Genomic DNA, 20454 nt, shown 5'->3' with positions numbered 1-20454 from the left:
TAAGTAGCTAATATGTATGTAGACAGTTGAGTGGCGCACGGTTATGGGAATTCAAGCCCCATTGTCAGTACTTACACATACATTCGTAATAAGGGTAGCCATGCCATCCATTATTTAGCTCAAACGTTTCCCATCATTTTCAATAAAGTATTCCTGAGCTTGGTCGATAGTAATATAATTTTTATTAGATTAAACTTCAGCGCCATCTGATGAACTGATTAGGAGTTACTAGGTACTCGATTCAACGCCATCTCTGGAAACGAATGAGCATTACCAAGCCACTGACACTTGTCATATGAATATAAGTGCGCAAAGTGACCGCTAGAGGACGCTTTTCTGTAGTTTTCAGATAATGCTTTCTGTTCTTGTATTCATTTGATTATTGTTTTATATATCCAAATAATACCAAGATGTCTTATTTAAGAATATGTACTTGAAAAATAAGTATAAAAAATATTTTACATTGATGTTAATTTTCACTAAATATGTGTTTAGTTGATATTCTTATGGTCTTAGATGAATATTGTGTCATGGCAGTTCGTTATATCTCACAGGGTATGTGAGCTGATTGCCCCGATCTGAAGAATACAGCTCCTGTGAAAAAAAAAACATTTTTGTCAGGAACATGTTGTATGCGATACATCATATGTATTCTTGAATAGGCTATTCATTGAAAAAGATGCGTGATAGTGTGCCTCTCAATATCGTCATTCGAAGTAGTGGTCTTCCAATTATTGCATTTTAAAACTGGCGCACCAGACTTATTTTTTTCGAAAAAGCGTGCATCGCAATCACTTCATTCGAATCTTCATATCACTCCCATATTAGTCTACCTTATGCATATGATCATATCCAAGCTGCGTGGTTTTCCGGAAGGGGTTCGTGAACTGCAGAGCGACCTCCACCTGCTTGTTGAGGTACAGGTCTATGGCCACAGAGACCTTGCTCTCTCGCTCGGTCGCCGAGTCCAACGCATATAGCACCCCACACACTATGAACATTTCTCCCATCTGTAATGGTTAATAAGAAAAGTATAAAAATTACATTAAAGTGGAAACTTTTTGGGGAAGAAGAATATCCCTTCTAAGGTTATCGTCTAAGGTTTACTACAACCTTAGACGCTGATCTCAGTTCACCGCTTTTAAATGAGTACATTTTAGTTCAAACGAAAATAGTTTTCTTCATAAAATATCATAAAATACTTTTAAACTATAATTCGCATCTCCCATTTTAATTGAATCATTAGTTTCTTATCTTAGGGTACTTACTTGCTTGTGATTTAAAGATATGTTCCAAATGTAGTCTATGTTCAAACCATCTTTACTTGGATCGAAGCTGAGCTGAAAATAAATTACAAGAAACATTTAAAAAATGAAAATATACTCTTAAGTCACTATATTTCTCTCTTTAGATATATGACATTTCATTACCTTAGCCACAGCGGTGTTATTTGATCTCTCAATTGAGTAGATCGCCCAGAGACCATTGTCGTCTGCACTGAAGTCTACCTGGGATATGGAGTAAGAAAAAGTTGATCAGTTTAGTTTTCTTCTGAGAAAAATCATGAAAAGCAACTTTAAGTAATACTTCAAAATTCTAGTCACAATTGGGGGCTCATTTCTACCTCATTTTAAAATTTGAGCCGTACCGGTTACTGTGATGAGCTTTTTGTGAGGTAGGTTTCAAATCAGCCAATTTTACAGCCAAGCAGCAAAACAGCCAAACAAATATCATGATATCATGACGCAAAATTGCACTACTCCGAATTCTTGTCACATCTTCAAAATACTTATTACCTGGTTGTGCTGTGCGGTATACAGTCTTCCGTCGGCATGAGGCAACTGCACGGACTTGATCCGGCTCTGAGTGAGGTCGTAGCGGATGATGTCACCAGGGTTACCAGACTCATTCGCCTGGTAGAAAAACGACCCGGAGTAGACGATGTGGCCGTTGCCCTGGGGAAGATCATATTTATAGCAGAGGTGAAGTTAAAAAATCCACTTCCTAATTTATTCTAGCTAGGGAAATGGGGCCCGATTTGATTGTTTCGAGAAATATTGTGCGAGTTGTGATACATTGCTGGCGATTACATTATGTCTGTAATATTTCCGATGTTCAGACCTGACGTCGTCTATCAAACGACTACTACTACTACTTTAAACATAATAGTATTTTATTAACAACAAAACCATATAGCCCATCTTGGTGATTTTTATGGGACCAAATGACAGTTATTTTACGGTAAATGAAAAAAGTATCTACAAAATCGGTTAATCTGGTCTTAATAAAATTTCCGACGTAAAAAACATTGAGAAAAATACAGATAAAACCCCCCTTTTTAACGTTGGTTGAAAAAAGAAATACTGTCAACTTATTCTAGTTGAATACAAAGAAAGTTACATCACAATACGAACTCTTCAATAACTACGTCCTTTGAAAGACAAACTTACAAAGAAAGGCTTCTGTAGTTTGTGATACTCGTCAACATGGTCAGCCTTGAAGCTTGCCTTCGTCCGGTATTCTCTGAGGCGCTCCACATCCGTCTCTTGCGTTGTCCATAACTTCTCACGCTGAAATGAAGGCAATTATCATATTTGAATACGTAACTACTAAACGTCAGTGAAGAACTTAGGAATGGTAGTTCTACTCTGTTGTACTTCAGATCAATTAATATACTATTTTGTTTCTATATCTTAACGTCCGTTTTCAATACGACCTACGGGCATTAAATTACAAGTTTCAGAGTAATTTGGGGCTTTAACTGAAATCTAAATAAAATATTAATGAAGTACTGATTGAATCTGATTACTGTAAATTCCATTAAGTTTGATGTATCATAGTCTCCCTCCCATTGCCTATTAATTTAGATTAATGGAGAGGCTTGGCAAAAGACAAAGAAAATGACATAAACAAAGAGATTCAAGGCTGATCATGATTAATGTAAAATAATGAAAATAGCTACTTCAGGCCATAATGTCAGGGTTCATGAAAACATTAGCTTCCTTCTAGCTAATTACAGTATTAAGGATTGGTATTTACCTGAGCCTCAGAACCATTGGAGTCTCTGAGCCAAGCTCCAAACATCTCGTCCTTATACCGATGGTAGACTGGCTTTCCTATCGCATACAGCTGGCAATCTGTGAACATGAGAAACTTATTAAGCAAATTATAAATGCTTAAATATCCATAAAGTCTTGTCGGAAATGGTGCGTTCCACCATTTCTATTATTTTGAGTAATAAAAGCGAGACAGAACTCTGCCAGCCCAAGCATCCCTATTTCTCGCTGTTTTAACAGTGTTGAAACATTCCTATATTAATTTCCTTGAAATTCTTTTTTATCGTTCCTTATAAAAACATGTTTTTATAAAATTCTAATAGAATTGTACTATTCAACTCACTAGTATTCCTCCTAGGCTTCATCCCGGCAGTTCCATTCATGGTGGATATGAGCAGCTGAGCGCGGTCGCAGCGAGGACAGGTGGGACAGCGCTGCACCTCGCATAACTCCTCGTATGACGTCAGCGCGGGGGGCAGCGAGCCGTACTCCACCGGCTGCTGTACCGGGATCTGGTGGTGTGGACCAGGATCTAGAAGTATAAGGAGAATTTAGGATACAGTTAGGTGATAATAAGAACCTAACCTTTATTTGTATCTAATCCTGTACTTATGTGGTGTGCAATAAAGAATATTCTATCTATCTAAAATTTTAATAATTTTTCCTCGTTTTATGTAAAAAGGTTTTTTTTTAATTTCTGTCTGTTGGTTTACCGATTACAAATGTAAAGAAGAACATAATTTTTGGAATTTCAATTTAGGTTAATATACATACTTAATTAAATAATTAAGTATGTATATAACCGCAAATGCGGTTCTGCCTGCAGTACTACATACACAAAAATCACCTACCTGCTAACTAAATTACTAAACTATCGTGTATTAAAAACCTTGAAATCACATGCATGGATTATGACAATAAATGTCACTTAATTAACAGCACAACTCAACAAATTATAAAACTCACTCATCAACTTAATATGTCCCTTAACAGTCTTGTTATTAAGTTCATTTTTGGCTACGCAGCTGTATTGGCGCAGGTCGTGGTCCCTGACTCCCGGGATCTCCAGCCTCATGATCCACCGCCACGGGTCGCGGGTCTGCGCCACTTCGGTCTTGTACCTCATGCCCTCGACTGTGATGCCGTCTATCTCCCACGCAAGAACTGGTTCAGGCCACGCTTGAATCTGGACAGTAAGCAAATTTTAGTCCTAGAGTGTCCTTAAAGGTGGAAAAGGATCTTTTCATGGTATTTATGAGAGGCCTAAAAGAGAGAAATGCGTTTCTTGACAGAAGGATCTCTAAGTATCATCTTGCAGAATGTCGTTTGGTTAAAGCACATAGGTCTGAGTCAGTTTGATTGATCGTCTCAAGGGTCTATAAATACGTTTCCACGATCCGCTTTTATATATGTGATAGATATGTTAGTACATTTTATTCGCATATTAATTCACAGAATAACTTACCTCGCATTCAATCTTCACAGTTTTGTTAGTTACGTAGACAACATTGTTTGGCACGCGGATGTAGGGACTAACTGAAATTAAGAAAAAACATTAAATAATACCATTTTCTATAACAGAGGAACAAGCATTCCGTCGTTGACTGAAAGGCTTTTCTACATTTGGCAATTGAAGTATATTTTACGGCAAGTCGAAAAACATTATAGAGTCGCGCAGCTAAATTTAAACAGCAAATCACACAATATTTCTCTTTTGGTCGAATAAGCCTTTATAATTACGGCAATCAATTCTAAGTAAATGAATCCTTAATTTCAGAGTGATACAAAAAAAAAAATAGTTTTGAGGAGTTATACCATGCTTTACCACTGATGAAAGTTATTCTATACTTACAATGAACTTCAACGTCTGTGGTCTGGTTGGCAGAGGGCAGCATCCCATTGTTGGCCAAACACACGTACTTGCCAGTGTGCCAACGTGACACATTAGGAATGTTCACTACGTTGCCGCTGACTGACGCGTCTCGCCATGAGCCCTACGAAAGAAATATAAATTGCAAGTTAATAAACGTCTGTTGAAACCTTCCGGGAAAAACTTGCTTATAATGTCTTTGCTTTAACACAGTTCCCAACACAAGTGATCTTAAAAATAAATTCTCGTTTGAGATCTTAACATTACAATTAGCCACCGAGGTGGCATGGTTGCTCACGACATAATTCGTGGATACATAGCCACACTGAATAACGATCTAATATGTAAAAAGTTAAAGGTGGTTTTTCTCAAAATGTGCAAGTAAACTGTTACTCTGCTCTTAGAAAAGGCCAGGACGATGAAGACTGACTTTTCGTATAATATTGAATGTGGCTGGTATTATTTTCATCTCAGAACAATACATTTTGTGATTACTTGAATAACTGCAGTGCCGTCAAATCTCCTCCATTCCACGGTCGGTTCAGGTCTCCCCATGGGATTGCAGGTAATACGGAGAGTGTCGCCTTCCCGGACTATGACGCGTGTTTGGTCCTCTGAGGCAGATAAGGACGTAATTAAGAACTTTATACTGATATAACCTTTTAGTCCGCGTGTTGTGATGTAGGTAAGTGTAATGACAGTTTAAAACAAACAGCATTCTACATCTTGGTTCTCAGTTTTTTTTGGTGTAAGTCGGTCCACACAAACAGATTTACGTTGTACCCTCCTAGTATTTTTAGTAAAATGTAATTTCTTGAATTAGTGTTAATTAGTTTTTGAGTTTACTTTGGATGCTTATTCTAACCTAAAATTATTATTCGAACCTAAAATTCGAACCCAATAGCGAAAGTAACTCATTTAATTTTATATATCATTTATATTTCATTTCTTGAAAATAATAAAAATAAAACGACTCTCGCAGTAAAATTGCTTTATCCGACTTTATTAGTACTTACAAATAACATATTTGTAAGATACTCACGTGCAAAAGTGGGTGGTATAAACAGTTCCTTCTCCAGTGTGTAGTTGTAAATGGAAAGCCCAGGTCTGCCAGGAGCACCATCACGGCCATCATTGCCTCTTTGTCCTTTTGCTCCAATTGGTCCTTTATCACCTTTTGGTCCTCTAATGCCTTGAGGACCTGGTACTCCGGCCCTGCCTGTTTGGTAATACGTTTGTACATTTAAGAGTTTAAATAATAATATATTTTGTTTTAATGTTATCAATCATATTTTTCTTTCTAGGTGTTTAACTAGTTATATCTATATTTCATGGAATACTACTGTACCGTCTTTTCCATCCTTGCCATTTTTCCCTGGACTGCCATCCTTCCCCGGTATACCGTCTCGTCCATCTTTCCCTGGAGCTCCATCAGCACCGTTACGACCCGACATTCCATCGAGACCCGGTTCACCTGGCACACCGTCACGGCCATCTAATCCTGGGTTGCCAGGGAATCCTCGTTCACCTTAAAATAGAAAACTGCAGTTTACCACACACTTTTCATTTAGGAGAAAGTAGCATCATAGATTTATTTTAAATGTAAAATTGTGATTCGCTAAAAACATTGTCACAATGAGAAATGCTATTTTTAGAAAAGCTTGACTGATTAACTGGACTTATTCAGTAATATAAAACACGTTGTAATGTCCATGACTAACAATTAGCGTTTTTTAAGCCCAATACAGGTCTTCATCTTTATATTATAACTGTTCTGAGTCTACGTGTTACCTTTAGGTCCGGGAGGTCCTACTGGTCCCCTAGCCCCTGCATGCCCTGGTGTGCCCGGAGCACCAGAATCTCCTCTCTCACCCTTCGGACCAGGAGAGCCTGTTGGTCCTTTCGGTCCCTGAACACCGGGCGGGCAGTAGTCTTGCGTTGCTTTGCAAAATCCTTGGACTACTTTGTACTGGAAAAGGTATTAGATAATTTTAGTATTTTTACTGATCTATTTTAAATATACATGCTTTTGTTTAGGTAGTTATTTTATACTAAAATTTTCTAATTTTCTATGAATATATGAATATTAAAAATGCTTTTAAATATATTTTTGAAAGTGTCTGTTATTGTGAAATGATAAGTGTATACACGAAACTCATCTGTACTTACTGGAACCCTAGAATAGCTAGTGAGCCAGACCCAGGTGTCACCTCCTGGCGCTGGTCCTTTTGCCCCAGTCCTTCTCATTTCCGTAGCGTCCTTCTCTTCTAACTCTGCTCGCATTTTAGGGTTAAAGAACTCCACATGAGGAGTGACCGTATTGTCTTCTTGGTTCACAGATTGCTTCTGTTATAAGATGGGTTTAACAGTTAATTTACTCACTCACATAAATCTTTATCAGTGCACACGTTATTACAAATATTAAAAGCTTGTCTATTGGTGCATAAATTATATTGAAGTGGTTTTAGCACGAACAGTTAATTAAAATTCGCTTGTTGTGTTAGGCATATTAATAGAAGTGAACAATTCAAAGTACTTGGAAGTCATAACAATGTTTTTAGGTCACATTCAATAAAATGTGTATTTCTAGGTTTACAACTTCAAGCTTTACAGTTGCTAGAAAGTCAATGTTGGACGGGAAACTATTATATAGCAAATCAATTAGTTAGTTTATTGAAAACAATTAATTATTATTTTCTAAATTACCACACAATCATTAGTCTAGACGTTTTCTCCACCAAAAGATACAAAATAAATTATCAAACATCCCACTCACCAACATAGCTTCCCTTTTTAGTCGATGCGAGGTACTCCCACTAATCTCTAACAGGTACGACTCAATTTTCTCTTCTATTCTTTCTTCTAGAACATTCTTCATTAATTTCCTAGCTTCTAAATCGAAATTCACTTCACTATTATCGACATAATTATAAGTTTGCACGAGTAACGAAATCACGGCACAGGTACATGCCAACACTGATAGTTTTTTGCAACACACTGGACCAGAGTCCGTTGACACTCTTCTTTTTATAGTATTCTTCATTTTCTTTTATTACATATTCTTTTCCACTTCCAACACAATATTATCCACAGTCCAAACGCTTCTGTGTGACCTTAATCTCTTATAAAAAAAATTTGCCTTTAAAATTTTTGGGAGAAAAAATTTTGATGCGTGTACTCTCTGCGCGCTATCACGACTCAATCCTATCCAATGTGTATCTTCCGGTACCGTATGAGTAGTTGCACAACGCCCGCCGATAACCAATTGAGCCCCGGAGTGTTAAACCAATGAGCTGACTCAATCAGAATCGACAGCACGAGGAGTTTTAATACTGACTTATTATTGTCACTACATGGAAATGTATTTATTTCTGTCTTGGATCTAATAAAAATATTTGGTATTTCGTATAGTATTTAGTAAGTAATATCTTATACCTACTCAGTAAAATATTTTTTTCTACCTTTAAACGAATAAAAATATTTGTCAGAAATATGTGCAGGTTAAGTTTCAATTTAAAAAAAACTTTCTTTACATTCCATTACATTCCATTCCATTACATTCCAATTGAATACCAATACTATATTGAATGCTATCCGTACAAACGAACCCATGGGCAATAGCTAGTATTTTCAAAAAACTTTATAACCTTGCTTGCCTGTAACACTTTAGAGGATAAACTATCGAACCGATTTTAATAAAAGCTTACTATGAAATAATAATCCCAAAAACGGTCAAGGACTACATATCGCTGCGATTAAGAACGGTCCTACGAAGCAATGGCCAAAAGCCAGTATAAAAGCGTCGTTAAATCCTTAATAAGCCACCGCTGATCCCATAAAGTATTATAATATTAAAGGTACAAATATTTGAGTTGGACGGCAAACTTTCATGAACCATTTTTATTTTTATGACGAGCCATTTGGTTCTGTGTAATTGGATTTCTGAGTTAGGGTTTGCAAATTCATAACAGACTGGTCTGAAACAAATATTGTGTGCGATCTGCAGGTTTTTTTAAAAGTAGTTGTGGTAACTTTCTAAATTTAATTACACATCGAAAGATCCGAATTAAAAACAACCGCGAATTTAAAATAGAAAATCAAAGAAATAAAGTCGATTATTGTGGTAAAAACATAGTTAAACCTTTTTTCCGCCGTTATTAATTAAACCTATAAAAATCGAACAGAATTCCTTACACATTTATAAGTTTAGTAAAAATGCTGAACAAACCTTAATGAAAATTTATACATCACAAAAATAAAAACATAAAACTCTTTCTGAATAGAAAATTCCTTCAACGTTAAAGTTTTATTATACTTTCTTTAAGAAAGTTTGCGTCTAGAGATCAAATAAATGTCAGCGCTTTATTGCCTCAACACTGGAACCTTCGGGACCAAGTTTATTCTTAATTAGTTCTTACACGCAAGACGACACTAACCTTGATCATAAATATAGTAATAGTACTAGTTTTATAGAATTTTTACTTAGATGACGAAGAAAATGTTGGAAAATAAGACTTAGTTTGTGAATTCAAAGCAGTCTGAAAAATACCGAAACATTATTCTTAAATTAACAATAGGACCAGATCATATACGAATGTTGAGGATATGTATACGGATTGAGGTTGCATGATAGTTTTGAATGCAAGAAGTGTAGGTTCGATCTCAACTTTTGTAGTTTTTACCACTGGCAAAACAAGCTGAAGGAGAACATCAGGAGAGTTCATTTAATATTCATGGTTAGTATAACTATCTTCAATATCAGCAGAGATGTCATATTTTTGTTACTAATGACAGTCAACGCCGCGGTGTCTGCTCAAAGACATGCGTAAACATCCCCCCGTTAAACTAGCGCAGTCTAGGTAGAAATGAGGTCAGCAGAATATGAAAATCTCGATCAGCGACGGGTCAATCCTCCCAGCTTAGAGGTATTTAAACATGTAAGATTCATTTCTATCATGTTTCTTTCTTTCTATTCTATCGTGGAATTGAACTGGTGCTCTGGTTTTTACGTGTATGTACAATATGCATGAGGCATAAAGAGCCAAAATGCCTACCACGATATCCTGAAGTAATAATATTCTAGTTGTGGATACGTGACAGCGCACTATATTGCGTAGAGTGGCGTCTCTTTTCCACAATCCCGAGAACATTACTTGAAGATGTAGTGGTTTGATTCAAGAAAAGGAGAAACCTCTTTTGGGCTCTCTGGTCCTTTTGAACAACAATTAAATGACTAAGGAGTGGAACGCAAACTTTTTGATAAAGTTATTACGTAATTAGAATTACCACGTTCAATGAAAACAAAACCATTCATATTCCTAAAATAGAACAAAATTACTAGGCTAACAATATGGTAGTATATACCATTTACGAGAACCGCATTTCATACTATACACTCTATTTGAAAGCGAAAATTTCCAGGAAATTCGTCTCGTCCTACAGTTACACACCCCCTCGTTCTGCGCATGCGCGAAAATGGAAAATGTGTGTCAGGGTCATGACCTGAGCTGCAAGGTCGTCGGTGTTTAACTTCAGTCAGATAGAGTCCCTCATAGCCGCAGGTTCAGCGTAATGGATCTTGGTCTAGGAGTGCAAGGTGCGTTTTATCTAAGTAACAACCCTATGAAATATGTGAAGTAAAATCCATAGTTCGTCGTCCTGTCTGTGTTGCTAAGCGTGTTTTCGCAGGGTTGTCAGAACGTTTTATTTTTAAGTGCTCCGTTGTTTGTTTAAGTGTTTAATTCGCTAATGGTTTTTGAGGTTATGTATAACTAAGTGACTTTCCGAAGTGATACATGTTTGTGTTGTAGTGTTTTTGTATAAGAGATATTGAGCCGATTTTTGCTAAGAAATCGATTTGTTTTGTTCCTTTGATGTCTCCTTTGTTAAGAGCTAGTTATTTATGTAGAGGTTATGAAGACTAGTAAGCTTCGCGTAGATGACAGTGACAATTAGATGCTACACGTCTGTGATTTTTTATTTAAGACGTTCATTTGTTCTCTTCGACAAGTCTGTGAAAAATAAAGCCTTTATTATTTTTTGTGATTTAAAAGAAAACATATTTTTTGCTAGTAAACAACGAGGCAATTTGTATGGTTTAAAAGCAAATTAGTAGAGTATTATCGACTCTTGTATTATATTACGCTACTAGGTATATTTTAATGACCATTATAAGTATCTGTGGCTCATTTTCCATCGTTCCAGTTTCATCTGAAGATATTTTCGAATAATTTCTTCCGAGTTAAGCGTAGAGTACATTTTTTATGAATCTGTCATGTTTATTCGTCGAACATAGATAAAGATACAGTCCCTATGTTTATAGCAGTAGAGTAGGTATCACTATGCTCTGCCAAATAGCTGTTTATGTGTCAATACTATTGAAATATTATAAGTTGACTCAGAAGATATTGGTTTTACAACATAACATGTACTTTATCATAAAGTAGGCTTATAACTTTCCCTCAAGCCATCTATATATACCTATTTATATACGCTTATTTGTTAAGCCGATTAGCAGAAATTAAATTAAGTGTGAAACGGGTCGTACCCTGTTCAAATTAGCTTATAATATTTTCGCGACACTTTAATAAGCAACTTTGTTAATTTATTACTTTACACAACATTTTTCATTAAATGGCGAAAGTAATAAGTTTGTTTAAAAGATCTTATGTCAATAGTTTTAAAGTATAAACTCATTTGAATTTTACTTCAAAAATGTTTTTTTTATGCACTCATCCACTAAATAGGGTAGAGAATACCACAATCATAAATATTAAACAATGGTACACAATAAAATTTAGTAGCCTTTAACGCAAAACAAGACTATTTGGCTTTTGTGTACAAATAAACGATTTATTTTTAGATAAAGATATATGTTTAATCTTATGTTTTATTTTGTTTGTTGGCTTCAGATTAGATGAGAATGTGTACGTTTTTTCCAGTACAATTGCTAAAAACAATTTCTTTTGCAGTATAACTTAAAGAATGCATCGACCAAAGACTTCGTATTTAAGGGGTAAGATGGCTTTAAATGTGTCATTAACATAAATATTGATGTATGTATAGTAAGTAGAAATGTACGTACTTGTGCCCTTTAAATAATTCCCGATGTATATAATTTCTTTAACGTACCTATCCTTAATAGCTTGTTCAATTATGATCTCCGTTTTATTGGATACTCTGTCAATACAATCTACTGAATATACAAATCAAAAAAAATGAAAATCGGGATAAAAATCTATTCTATAGGTTAATATAGAATATGAACTATCTATGTACGAAATTTCGTCCAAATCCGTTCAGGGGTTTTTGCGGGAAAGTGTAACAAATATCCATCCATACTTACAAACTTCCGCGTTTATAATATAAAGTAGGATGGAATTGTATGGTCGACTTTATATATGCCATAGTATTCTGTATACAGTAAAATAGTCAGTTGATCAATCCATGGAACGATAAAACGGAGACTATGTGAAAACAGGCTTGTAATGCATATGCTTAGACCCGGGGTCCTCCTGGGGTGGACTCCTCTGTATTTCTGTAATGATATTTTTTCTATTATATATATTGTTGTTGTTGCTAATGCTTCTAATTGTACCTTTGTAACTCTGTATCTTTTAGATTAGCATACCTGTTACTATAGTTTACCGCTTAAATACTATACGTGTATGTATTTCGTATTGTATTAGAATTTGTTTTGACTTTTCATAAATAGTATTGAAATTCAAAATATTATTATTAATTAGTTGACTTTCGTTAGGCGAAAAAGTGGTCATTACGGAAAATCTATTTATTATTACTGTTATTTCTAGTACCTTAAGAATTGTGGATTTGTTTTTGGTAGTTTAAACTAAGTAGTTGTAAAAATATTTTTGTAATACGACCGAGAGAGCTCTCGGTGTGTTTACAAGCCCATCCTTGTACCAGCTAAGCGCGGTTTAACTTTTATCATCGGTCAAACCGTTAGGATTATCTTCGACCCCCTTTCTAATGCCTTGTAATAAAAATGTCGTAGGGTGCTGGAAAAACATAAAATTCTTTCTCTTCAAAATAACATTATAGAGATAGATATTTTATTTAAAGTTTGCAAGACATCCAAATATCTTTGTCTTAGTGTTAGTGTGTGTTTCTATAGTGTCATTTACTCTTTGTGTAGTTTATGATCGTTTAAAGCAAATATATTATTGTGGCATTTGTGAAAGGGTGACATCAAATACACGGCGTATAGTGGAGTCTGTTTTACACAGCTGTAATGATATTAGGTTCTTTAACACTAAGTACCCACAACTTTGCTTATATGTTTTTGTTTATTAAGTTCCGATTCAAAAAATAAGTAAGTTGTAAGTTTAACATCTCTATCGTATGTCCGTAGCATCATCGCTAGCAAACTTATTGAGCGATTTCAATTTAATTTATTTTGTCTTGAAGGTGAATAATATTTTTTTGATCTAAGATATATTTGATTATTCTCTGTCGCGCCATGTGGGGGTCGTTTTATTTATTTTATTCTTGTGCCTTTCTCCTATTGCCAGTAGCATCATCCTTCTCTCGCTAACGTTGTATCGTTCTCGTTTAAATATCTAGAACAATGTCTATTCAATTAATTACGACGCCGTTATTTGCGTTACTCTAATATTGCTCCATTGAAATAAATTGATTTACAACATTTTGATTGGGGCTAACAAGTCAACAAGAAGATGAAGATTCTAAGAACTCGTTTCGGAATAAAATATGAATGTGGAGTTCAAAATGAGTTGTACTACATCCAAACAAATAGGTGAATTAGATTTTCAATTCGTATATAAAGAGATATTTTTCTTGTTTGTGACTGTACATTAATACAGAATATTTGTATCAGCTGTCACACGTTGTGCACGGCCCGGACCTCTGGTATCGAAAAAAACATTACATAAGAAAACTAAATATGGCATATGAAAAAAAGATGTTGTCTAATTCTCAGACTTAACTAATATTTCATGAGACATACAAAAAAAATCACGAGAAACGGTCAAGCCGTTTCGGAGGAGTTTAACTACAAACCGAGTGACATGTAAATTTTATATAAGTAATAGATATCCTTAATGTACCACAACATTCTTCTAATCTTGCAACTTTAACACTCCACATTACTGTCTCCAGCATGCAGCGTCCAAGCTCTAGAAGACTACGACGCACCTCGCGCTCCGCTCCTCCGTCAGGTGTCCTTGGATGAGGAGAGGAGGGACGAGTGTCAAGGTCACTGGCGAGGTCCTGACCTTCAAGGCGAGGAGGAAGAGAAGGGTGTCCGGCTGTTCAGGGCCCTGCTGCTGCAGCATCTGAGGCTTGAGCAGCTGAGGCCGCCGCCTTGCTTTGTTGCCGCTGCGAAGCCTGATCAGAGGTGATTACCGTTTGTGCTTTTGGGATTTGTAGTAAGATGTAGATTAAATGAGCGTGTTTTCTGCATGAATGGAATGTTAGTAAAATCGCGACACAAAAAATATATTTTTTATTGTTAGGAGACGCTTCAAAACGACGAAAAAGAAGGAATAAGGAACTGTACTGTATGTGTTTCAATTTTTCCCGCTTTCCCCCTAAGATTCGTTTCTAAGGCATTGTTATGCAAATTAGTCTTTCTAAATATTTTGCTAAAAATTCCTTAGTTAAAAGTTATTGTTGTACATTGACAATTCCACTTTAAGAGTTCTTTTTAATAACCAGGTTTCAAGTTAAAAAAGTCCTTTAGAACTTGACACACTTTGAAAATGGAGTCCACGGGGAATCTTTTAATTACTCTAAGTCTGTTTACAGTAACCTTAATTAAAACACGCTGACGCTCTTAGGCTGGTTTAATGAAGGCTCCCAGCACTTTGTTATATACTGAGATACAGTACAAGTATAACATAAGTAACTTTGTAAAGCCATAATTTATTACTTAAAAGCTCTAAGGGCTAAAAGGGGGTTTTACAAACATTCAAGTCACATGCACAAAACACCTAGACTCAGAACAAGCATTCGTGAATCACACAAGTGCTTCTTCTACGCGGGGATCGAACCAGCGACACGTCGCATACAGTGGGTTTGGTATGGTGACCTCAACCACTGGGCTATCTGTGCAGATATAGATCTCTCCATTCATTGGATGCAAGACATTATAAGTACGTACTACAAGGTCCAAATTCATATTTACGATTTCTATATCTTCAGGGGCTGGTGGATGTACTGGCGCGACTGGCGGTCGTTAGAAAGAGCAGCGCGTCGGTTTAGAGAGACGAAGGCGAGGGCGAGGCTCGCGGCCAGGGCAGAGCATATCTCCTTGTTGAGCCTCGATGAGGTCGAGTTTGAAGACATCATGCAGGAGTTGTGTCAGGTATGAGGAAACCTACTGTCCCCCGTCATTAGATTCCACTGCTAACCAAATCCAAAAAATAGAACTTGAACTCATATCTTTTTAGATGATTGCTTCAATAGCATTGTTAGCAACAGATAGTCCCCAACCGTGTCCCAAGTAAGCGCTGCTAGATTAGTTGGTTTTTGTTTTTTTTCTCCCAATTATGTAAATTTATCTGGTAAATAATTTAGTTGTGTAAAAATTACCAAACCTTCTGTGAAATTCAATTAAACAGTACGTTCCGTATTGAAAAAACATGCTATTAATGATATAATGTTCATTAATTTTTTTTAACTTCTACGACTTATTACTAAAAACTCTCATTATTAGCAATCTTTCAGGCATTTAAATATGATATAATGTCTCCTGATCGATTCCAGAATGCACAATCCAAAATAATCCACTCTTTTATTTTTCCAGGCATGTGTCCACACAGAACAAAGAGCGCTGGTGGTGCTCGCGTTTCTGTGCGAGGTGTGCGCTCGAGCTGTGAGAGTGGGCGGCTGGTGCAGGGCGGTGGACTGGGCGGCCAAGCATGTGGCACAGTGCGCCACGCCCTGGGCCATCAGGCATGGAGGTTGGGTAAGGAAGTCCGACTTGTTATAATAGTCACTAATCACCAGACGGAGTTAATAGGGATCGGATTGCTATTTCAGGTTTAAATGCGATGGTAATGAGAGCTAATGTGTTAAAAGTTTAACGACACATTTGGCATGTTAAAATCTCAATTACACTTTTATTGTCATTTATAATAACATGAATAAAGCAATGGTAAAAAAGAAGAAAGCATAATATGTAAATAGCTTACCTATTTCTATGTTCTTTAATTTCAGAGTACAGTGGTAGAGCGTGCAGGCGGTGCGCGGCGCGACGACACGACACTACTTGCAGGCGCGGCGTTCGCGGCCCTACTGGCATTCTTATTGTTTTGCCGCGCGCGCCTGCGCACTTCGCTCTAAACGAACTACCCTCTTTTCTCAAGGGATTTTGAAATGCTTAAAGCGATTGGATTGAAAGTATTGAAACCATCATAATTAATTGGTTGGGATATTCAGTATCCAGTTTGACTGGGTGAGCACTCCAAATGGATGAAAGAAGTCTTTGGAATGATGGTTAAGAGTGAGGTTTCTGAAATGGTGATTGTCAGGCCAGGGTATGAAAAGGTGTTTTGTATGAATGTTTATATAATATTAAATCCCCAAGGCTTGGATACAGGCTGAATATTAAAAATGTTTATAAATGTATTTTTTTTATATTCATTATGTTGCTGAAAGACTTTTCTGGCGGCTGTTTTTAAATCCAGCCTCTTTATTTAAAAAATAGTCGAATCATTTGTGTAGGCCGATCTCCAGCCTTGTATAAGATATAATAAAATATATTGATGTTAAAATAAGAAACAGCACAATTATTTTTGTATATTTTGATTTTGGGAATATTAAAAAACACTATGTGTAAAAATGTCTTGTACAAATAACATTTTGTCCAATAAATAAGTGAATAGTTCTTTTTTATTGTTTTCTCTTGGGTCTAAGGCTTAAATATAACTACTATGAAGGGGCCTACCGCCATTTCTTCAAGCCATACTGTTGTACTTGTGGGAGAGAGATACCACTACATGTTTTGTAGTGTGCTATCTCGCTTTTTTCAGTTTTGCTTTAAGATTGTGGTAGGCTCCTAAGATTTTTCTTATTCTTATAAGTACCTATGGATATTTTACACGCCTAGAATATATACCAGTAGATTTTCATAACAATATTTGACTTTATTATTTATTGAACGATAAAAATAATAAATTGACGCGGAGCGCTTAAATAATAAATTACTTCAGGTGTTTTTGTTGTTTATTTTAAATATGATTGCTGTAATTACACTTCAATTATTTAATAATTAGTAAGATACTTAATTATTGTTTTTTTTTTTCTAAATGTTAGCTGTATAACACAGGTCTCCGACACCCAATAAGAACAGACTTAAATTACTAAGGTGTGTTGCCATTGGTAAAGTCTAAGAAAGCCGGGATTCAGATAATGTCGTACTTCTGTAACAAATAGCCTCAGTGTGTGTGTGTCACATTGAGCGGCAATTAAGTGCGAGTCGTTCAAAACCGTTTAGTCTAAAAACATTTTTAACAAATGTTAGCGCCGACTGAGTACATATTTTACTGAACTGACAAGTCAAAGTCACGTCACTTGGTGAAGAGGAATGTCATTCTCGTACTTCTGAGTAACTTTGAGCAATTTGATTGCGCTAACGCTTGTAAACACTGCAACTTGTTTACTCCATGTATTTTTATCTGCGCTCTTGTCGCTCTATGTGCATACATCGTTAAAAATAGGGTCGATGTCTAAAATAAATATGTGTTTAATTAAATTAGTATCTACGTATATTGTGTGCCATTATTTAGTCTGTTGTTAAGTGTTTAGTTAGTTGTGTATTTTCTATCTGTCTCTTTGTCTAGATTATAATAAATTAATTTGATTGGTTGTTTGACTTTCCTTTTTTGTCCACAAATAAAAGAGTACCTATAGTAGCAGCTTATCCGCTTGCGGTAGCTAGCTTCTACTCCCTATTTTGGAGTTGAAGTAGACCCAGTAAATAAATATATTTATTCTGTTTAATGTTGTCACATCAAAAAGTACGCTGACGTTCGCATTTAAAGTTGTGCGAACTTGTTTTACGTGTATTGTCGATATCGCTGGAGTGATACAGTCGAGGCGAACCTTCGGGCGCTTCATGCCAATGACTGGCGAGAAGTGGCCATGGGTTGGGTAGAGTGACGCTCTCTCGTATTGACTCATTTTGTCGCTGAGCCAGAGGAGTGAGAAAGTAAGTTAGTGTATTATCGAAAATAACATCGTTACTAGACTCTACCACTGTACATCATGATGAAAATCAACCACAGCATTAAATAAAACCCAAATATTTCACTCACTATTTTATTATTTTTATTGTAATTTTTCATAATACCGTCGACAGCCGACTTGGGTACGCCGATGCTCTTTATATACGCCAAAATTATAAACACTAACAAATACAAAAATTATTTCACAATATTATATATGCGACAAACTAGTGATATTTTCTTTTAAAGTATCACAATCTCTGAATCTTCAACAATCATTAAAAGCTTTGAATAGAACAACAACTGCCCGATCGGAAATAAACATGCATTTGTTTATAACGAAATATGTTTCTTTTCTTACACAAGAGCAATGAAAACTTTGGAAGTTATAGGTGTATATAAGAGAAAAATGGTCCACCTTAATATGTAAGATAGTTTCAGTTTTAGAAGTGAGATGGTGCTCTACATCGTGCATTGCGTTGTCTCGCTTCCACAAATGAAGCAAGCCTTACAGAAAAAGGTACTATGATATATGAAGTAATGCTATCAGGAAGACAAAGATTCGTCAAGTTTTGTTTAGTATTTTCTCAGCTTGATTTTGCATGTTTCAAGAGCTCTAGTGCAACTTAGACAACATGTTTCGTTACCAACATACTATGCTTTATAACAACAAATAACTGTGCTCCACTTATACTATATACTACTTCATGAAAATGTATTAAAAACATCCAAATCTGCGTTTATATTAAACCTCCATGTTCGCAGCTCAAAAATATTCAAAACTATAAAAAATATTTAAACTCGTGCTCTATGGGACATATTAAAAACTCTTGATAATTATTCTATTCTATATAATTTAATAGTTTTCCGATCGAGATTCACAGCAATTAGTCACAAAAGTTCAATTAAACTAGCCGAAATTAACTACGGTAAGGGTTCGTGCACATTTGCTACTGAATATAACCATGACATATTTTTTAGTTTCATGCTTTCCCCATGTATATAGAAAATTACTATAATGACATTCAAACAAATATAAAGGGTTTAATCGTAGTAAGACCTCTGGTGTACATTTCTAGAACTTTTCTGCAAATATATTTTTCAATTTAAATCAGGGTATAGTGTCTTAAACTGGCTAGCTATGTTTTTAAACTAAATTCAGATCCAAGAAACTTCATTGGTAAAATTCACTGTTGACTATAAACTTATCGACGCCAGTGACAGTGCCATTAGCATCTAGGTATATAATTTACTTCAAGTATTATTTAGTTCAGTTCTAAATTCCGTCACCAGCAAAACTGAATTTGTAGTTATCCTCACAAGCAGACAATGTGAACGAATCCTTACACAGTAATACTGCCAAACGTTACCGAAACCGCGACACGTATCGTCTGAACAAAAACAAATCCCGTCAAGAGCTTTCACTTCCCATTTTTACTCATTACAACATGATGAAAATTTCTAAAACTTATCTACAGTTTTATTAAATTAATAACATTTTTTTTTATTTTTACCTAATTTGTAATATCACTATTAACAACCTACGCCGTAGTCTCGATTTCGACGACAATTTTAAATTTATTATGATTATCAATAATTAAATACTATTATGTCAATGCAAAACGATTTATCGACGTCACTCTTAAATAAATTCGACGCCAATATTAACAATGTAATATAAATTTACTTAATTCAAATATATTTATTTATAAATATTTTTATTCTTCGTTTATAATTTTAAAGCTGTGAAAGAAATTGACGTAACAAGTGCAAACTAATGTAATCATGTTTGTTTGTTCGTCATCCGAAATCGAGACTTGTCAGCTAAAAACAAAATGGATGTCTAGACAATGTCACTCCACTTTTTCCCCCGTGGACAAAGTTAAAGCTGAAACATTAAGAGAAAGAATATACTATCACTAAATAATTGTATGGTGTTCATATTGTATTGCCACAGCGAAAAAAGTGGAGTGATAAATATTTTTTTAATATCTGCAATAATTATACTTTATAATTTTATATAAAAACCATCATTTCTAGTAACAATCTCTACCTGAATATCATATTTCATTTTTTATTAATAAACATTTTTTTTATTATTTAATGATAGCGTTTAAGCCTAAATCTTAAACTACGAAGAAGTTATAAAGGATATCCTTATGTGTTGAATCGGTGTTCGTAATAGACCGACTTATATCGATAAATTGTAACTTACAGACACTATTAGTTACAAATTTTGAAATTTAATGAAATCTAGCTCGGCTTGTGCTATTTGGTACTGAACAAATGCAATTTTAATGTAACTACGTGGTATGACATG

The 20454-nt window shown here is 35.4% G+C and overlaps 2 protein-coding genes across 4 annotated transcripts; one reads left to right on the top strand and one right to left on the bottom strand.

Moving 5' to 3' along the window:
• Window positions 1–413: 413 nt before the first annotated feature.
• Window positions 414–8315, bottom strand: LOC113502640. Its single transcript, XM_026884297.1, has 17 exons — window positions 7703–8315; window positions 7096–7272; window positions 6718–6895; window positions 6275–6454; window positions 5969–6145; window positions 5422–5540; window positions 4909–5050; window positions 4522–4592; window positions 4023–4242; window positions 3400–3588; window positions 3040–3137; window positions 2451–2570; window positions 1797–1955; window positions 1431–1508; window positions 1269–1340; window positions 834–1010; window positions 414–594 (listed from the first exon to the last, which is right to left on the bottom strand). The coding sequence occupies exons 1-17, from the start codon at window positions 7967–7969 to the stop codon at window positions 529–531; spliced, it is 2490 nt and encodes an 829-aa protein (XP_026740098.1). The 5' UTR covers window positions 7970–8315; the 3' UTR covers window positions 414–528.
• A 1893-nt stretch (window positions 8316–10208) lies between these two features.
• Window positions 10209–17090, top strand: LOC113502618. Of its 3 annotated transcripts, XM_026884279.1 has the most exons (6): window positions 10475–10522; window positions 11898–11941; window positions 14065–14302; window positions 15109–15271; window positions 15713–15874; window positions 16126–17090. In XM_026884279.1, exons 2-6 carry the CDS (start codon window positions 11911–11913, stop codon window positions 16249–16251), a joined length of 720 nt encoding a protein of 239 aa, XP_026740080.1. In that variant the 5' UTR covers window positions 10475–10522; window positions 11898–11910; the 3' UTR covers window positions 16252–17090. The 3 variants fall into 3 exon arrangements, with proteins under 3 accessions (XP_026740087.1, XP_026740080.1, XP_026740073.1); XM_026884286.1 differs by lacking the exon at window positions 11898–11941 and having other exon boundaries at window positions 10209–10522; XM_026884272.1 differs by lacking the exon at window positions 10475–10522 and having other exon boundaries at window positions 11796–11941.
• Window positions 17091–20454: the final 3364 nt, after the last annotated feature.

The sequence above is a fragment of the Trichoplusia ni genome, chromosome 2 (assembly GCF_003590095.1).
Source record: "Trichoplusia ni isolate ovarian cell line Hi5 chromosome 2, tn1, whole genome shotgun sequence".
Classification (NCBI taxonomy): Eukaryota; Metazoa; Arthropoda; class Insecta; order Lepidoptera; family Noctuidae; genus Trichoplusia; species Trichoplusia ni.
The sequence above is the reverse complement of the archived record's forward strand: the minus strand, read 5'-3'. Positions and strand labels throughout refer to the sequence as shown.

Excerpts from the sequence above, each read along its gene's own strand:
- LOC113502640 (XM_026884297.1), bottom strand. The coding sequence starts at position 7,969 with ATGAAGAATACTATAAAAAGAAGAGTGTCAACGGACTCTGGTCCAGTG. Across the intron at positions 3,589-4,022 it reads GGGACATATTAAGTTGATGA|ATCCTGGTCCACACCACCAG; the intron begins GTGAGTTTTATA and ends TTATACTTCTAG. Across the intron at positions 1,956-2,450 it reads AACTACAGAAGCCTTTCTTT|GGCAACGGCCACATCGTCTA; the intron begins GTAAGTTTGTCT and ends GATCTTCCCCAG.
- LOC113502618 (XM_026884279.1), top strand. The coding sequence starts at position 11,911 with ATGCATCGACCAAAGACTTCGTATTTAAGGG. Across the intron at positions 15,272-15,712 it reads TCATGCAGGAGTTGTGTCAG|GCATGTGTCCACACAGAACA; the intron begins GTATGAGGAAAC and ends TTATTTTTCCAG. Across the intron at positions 15,875-16,125 it reads CCATCAGGCATGGAGGTTGG|AGTACAGTGGTAGAGCGTGC; the intron begins GTAAGGAAGTCC and ends CTTTAATTTCAG.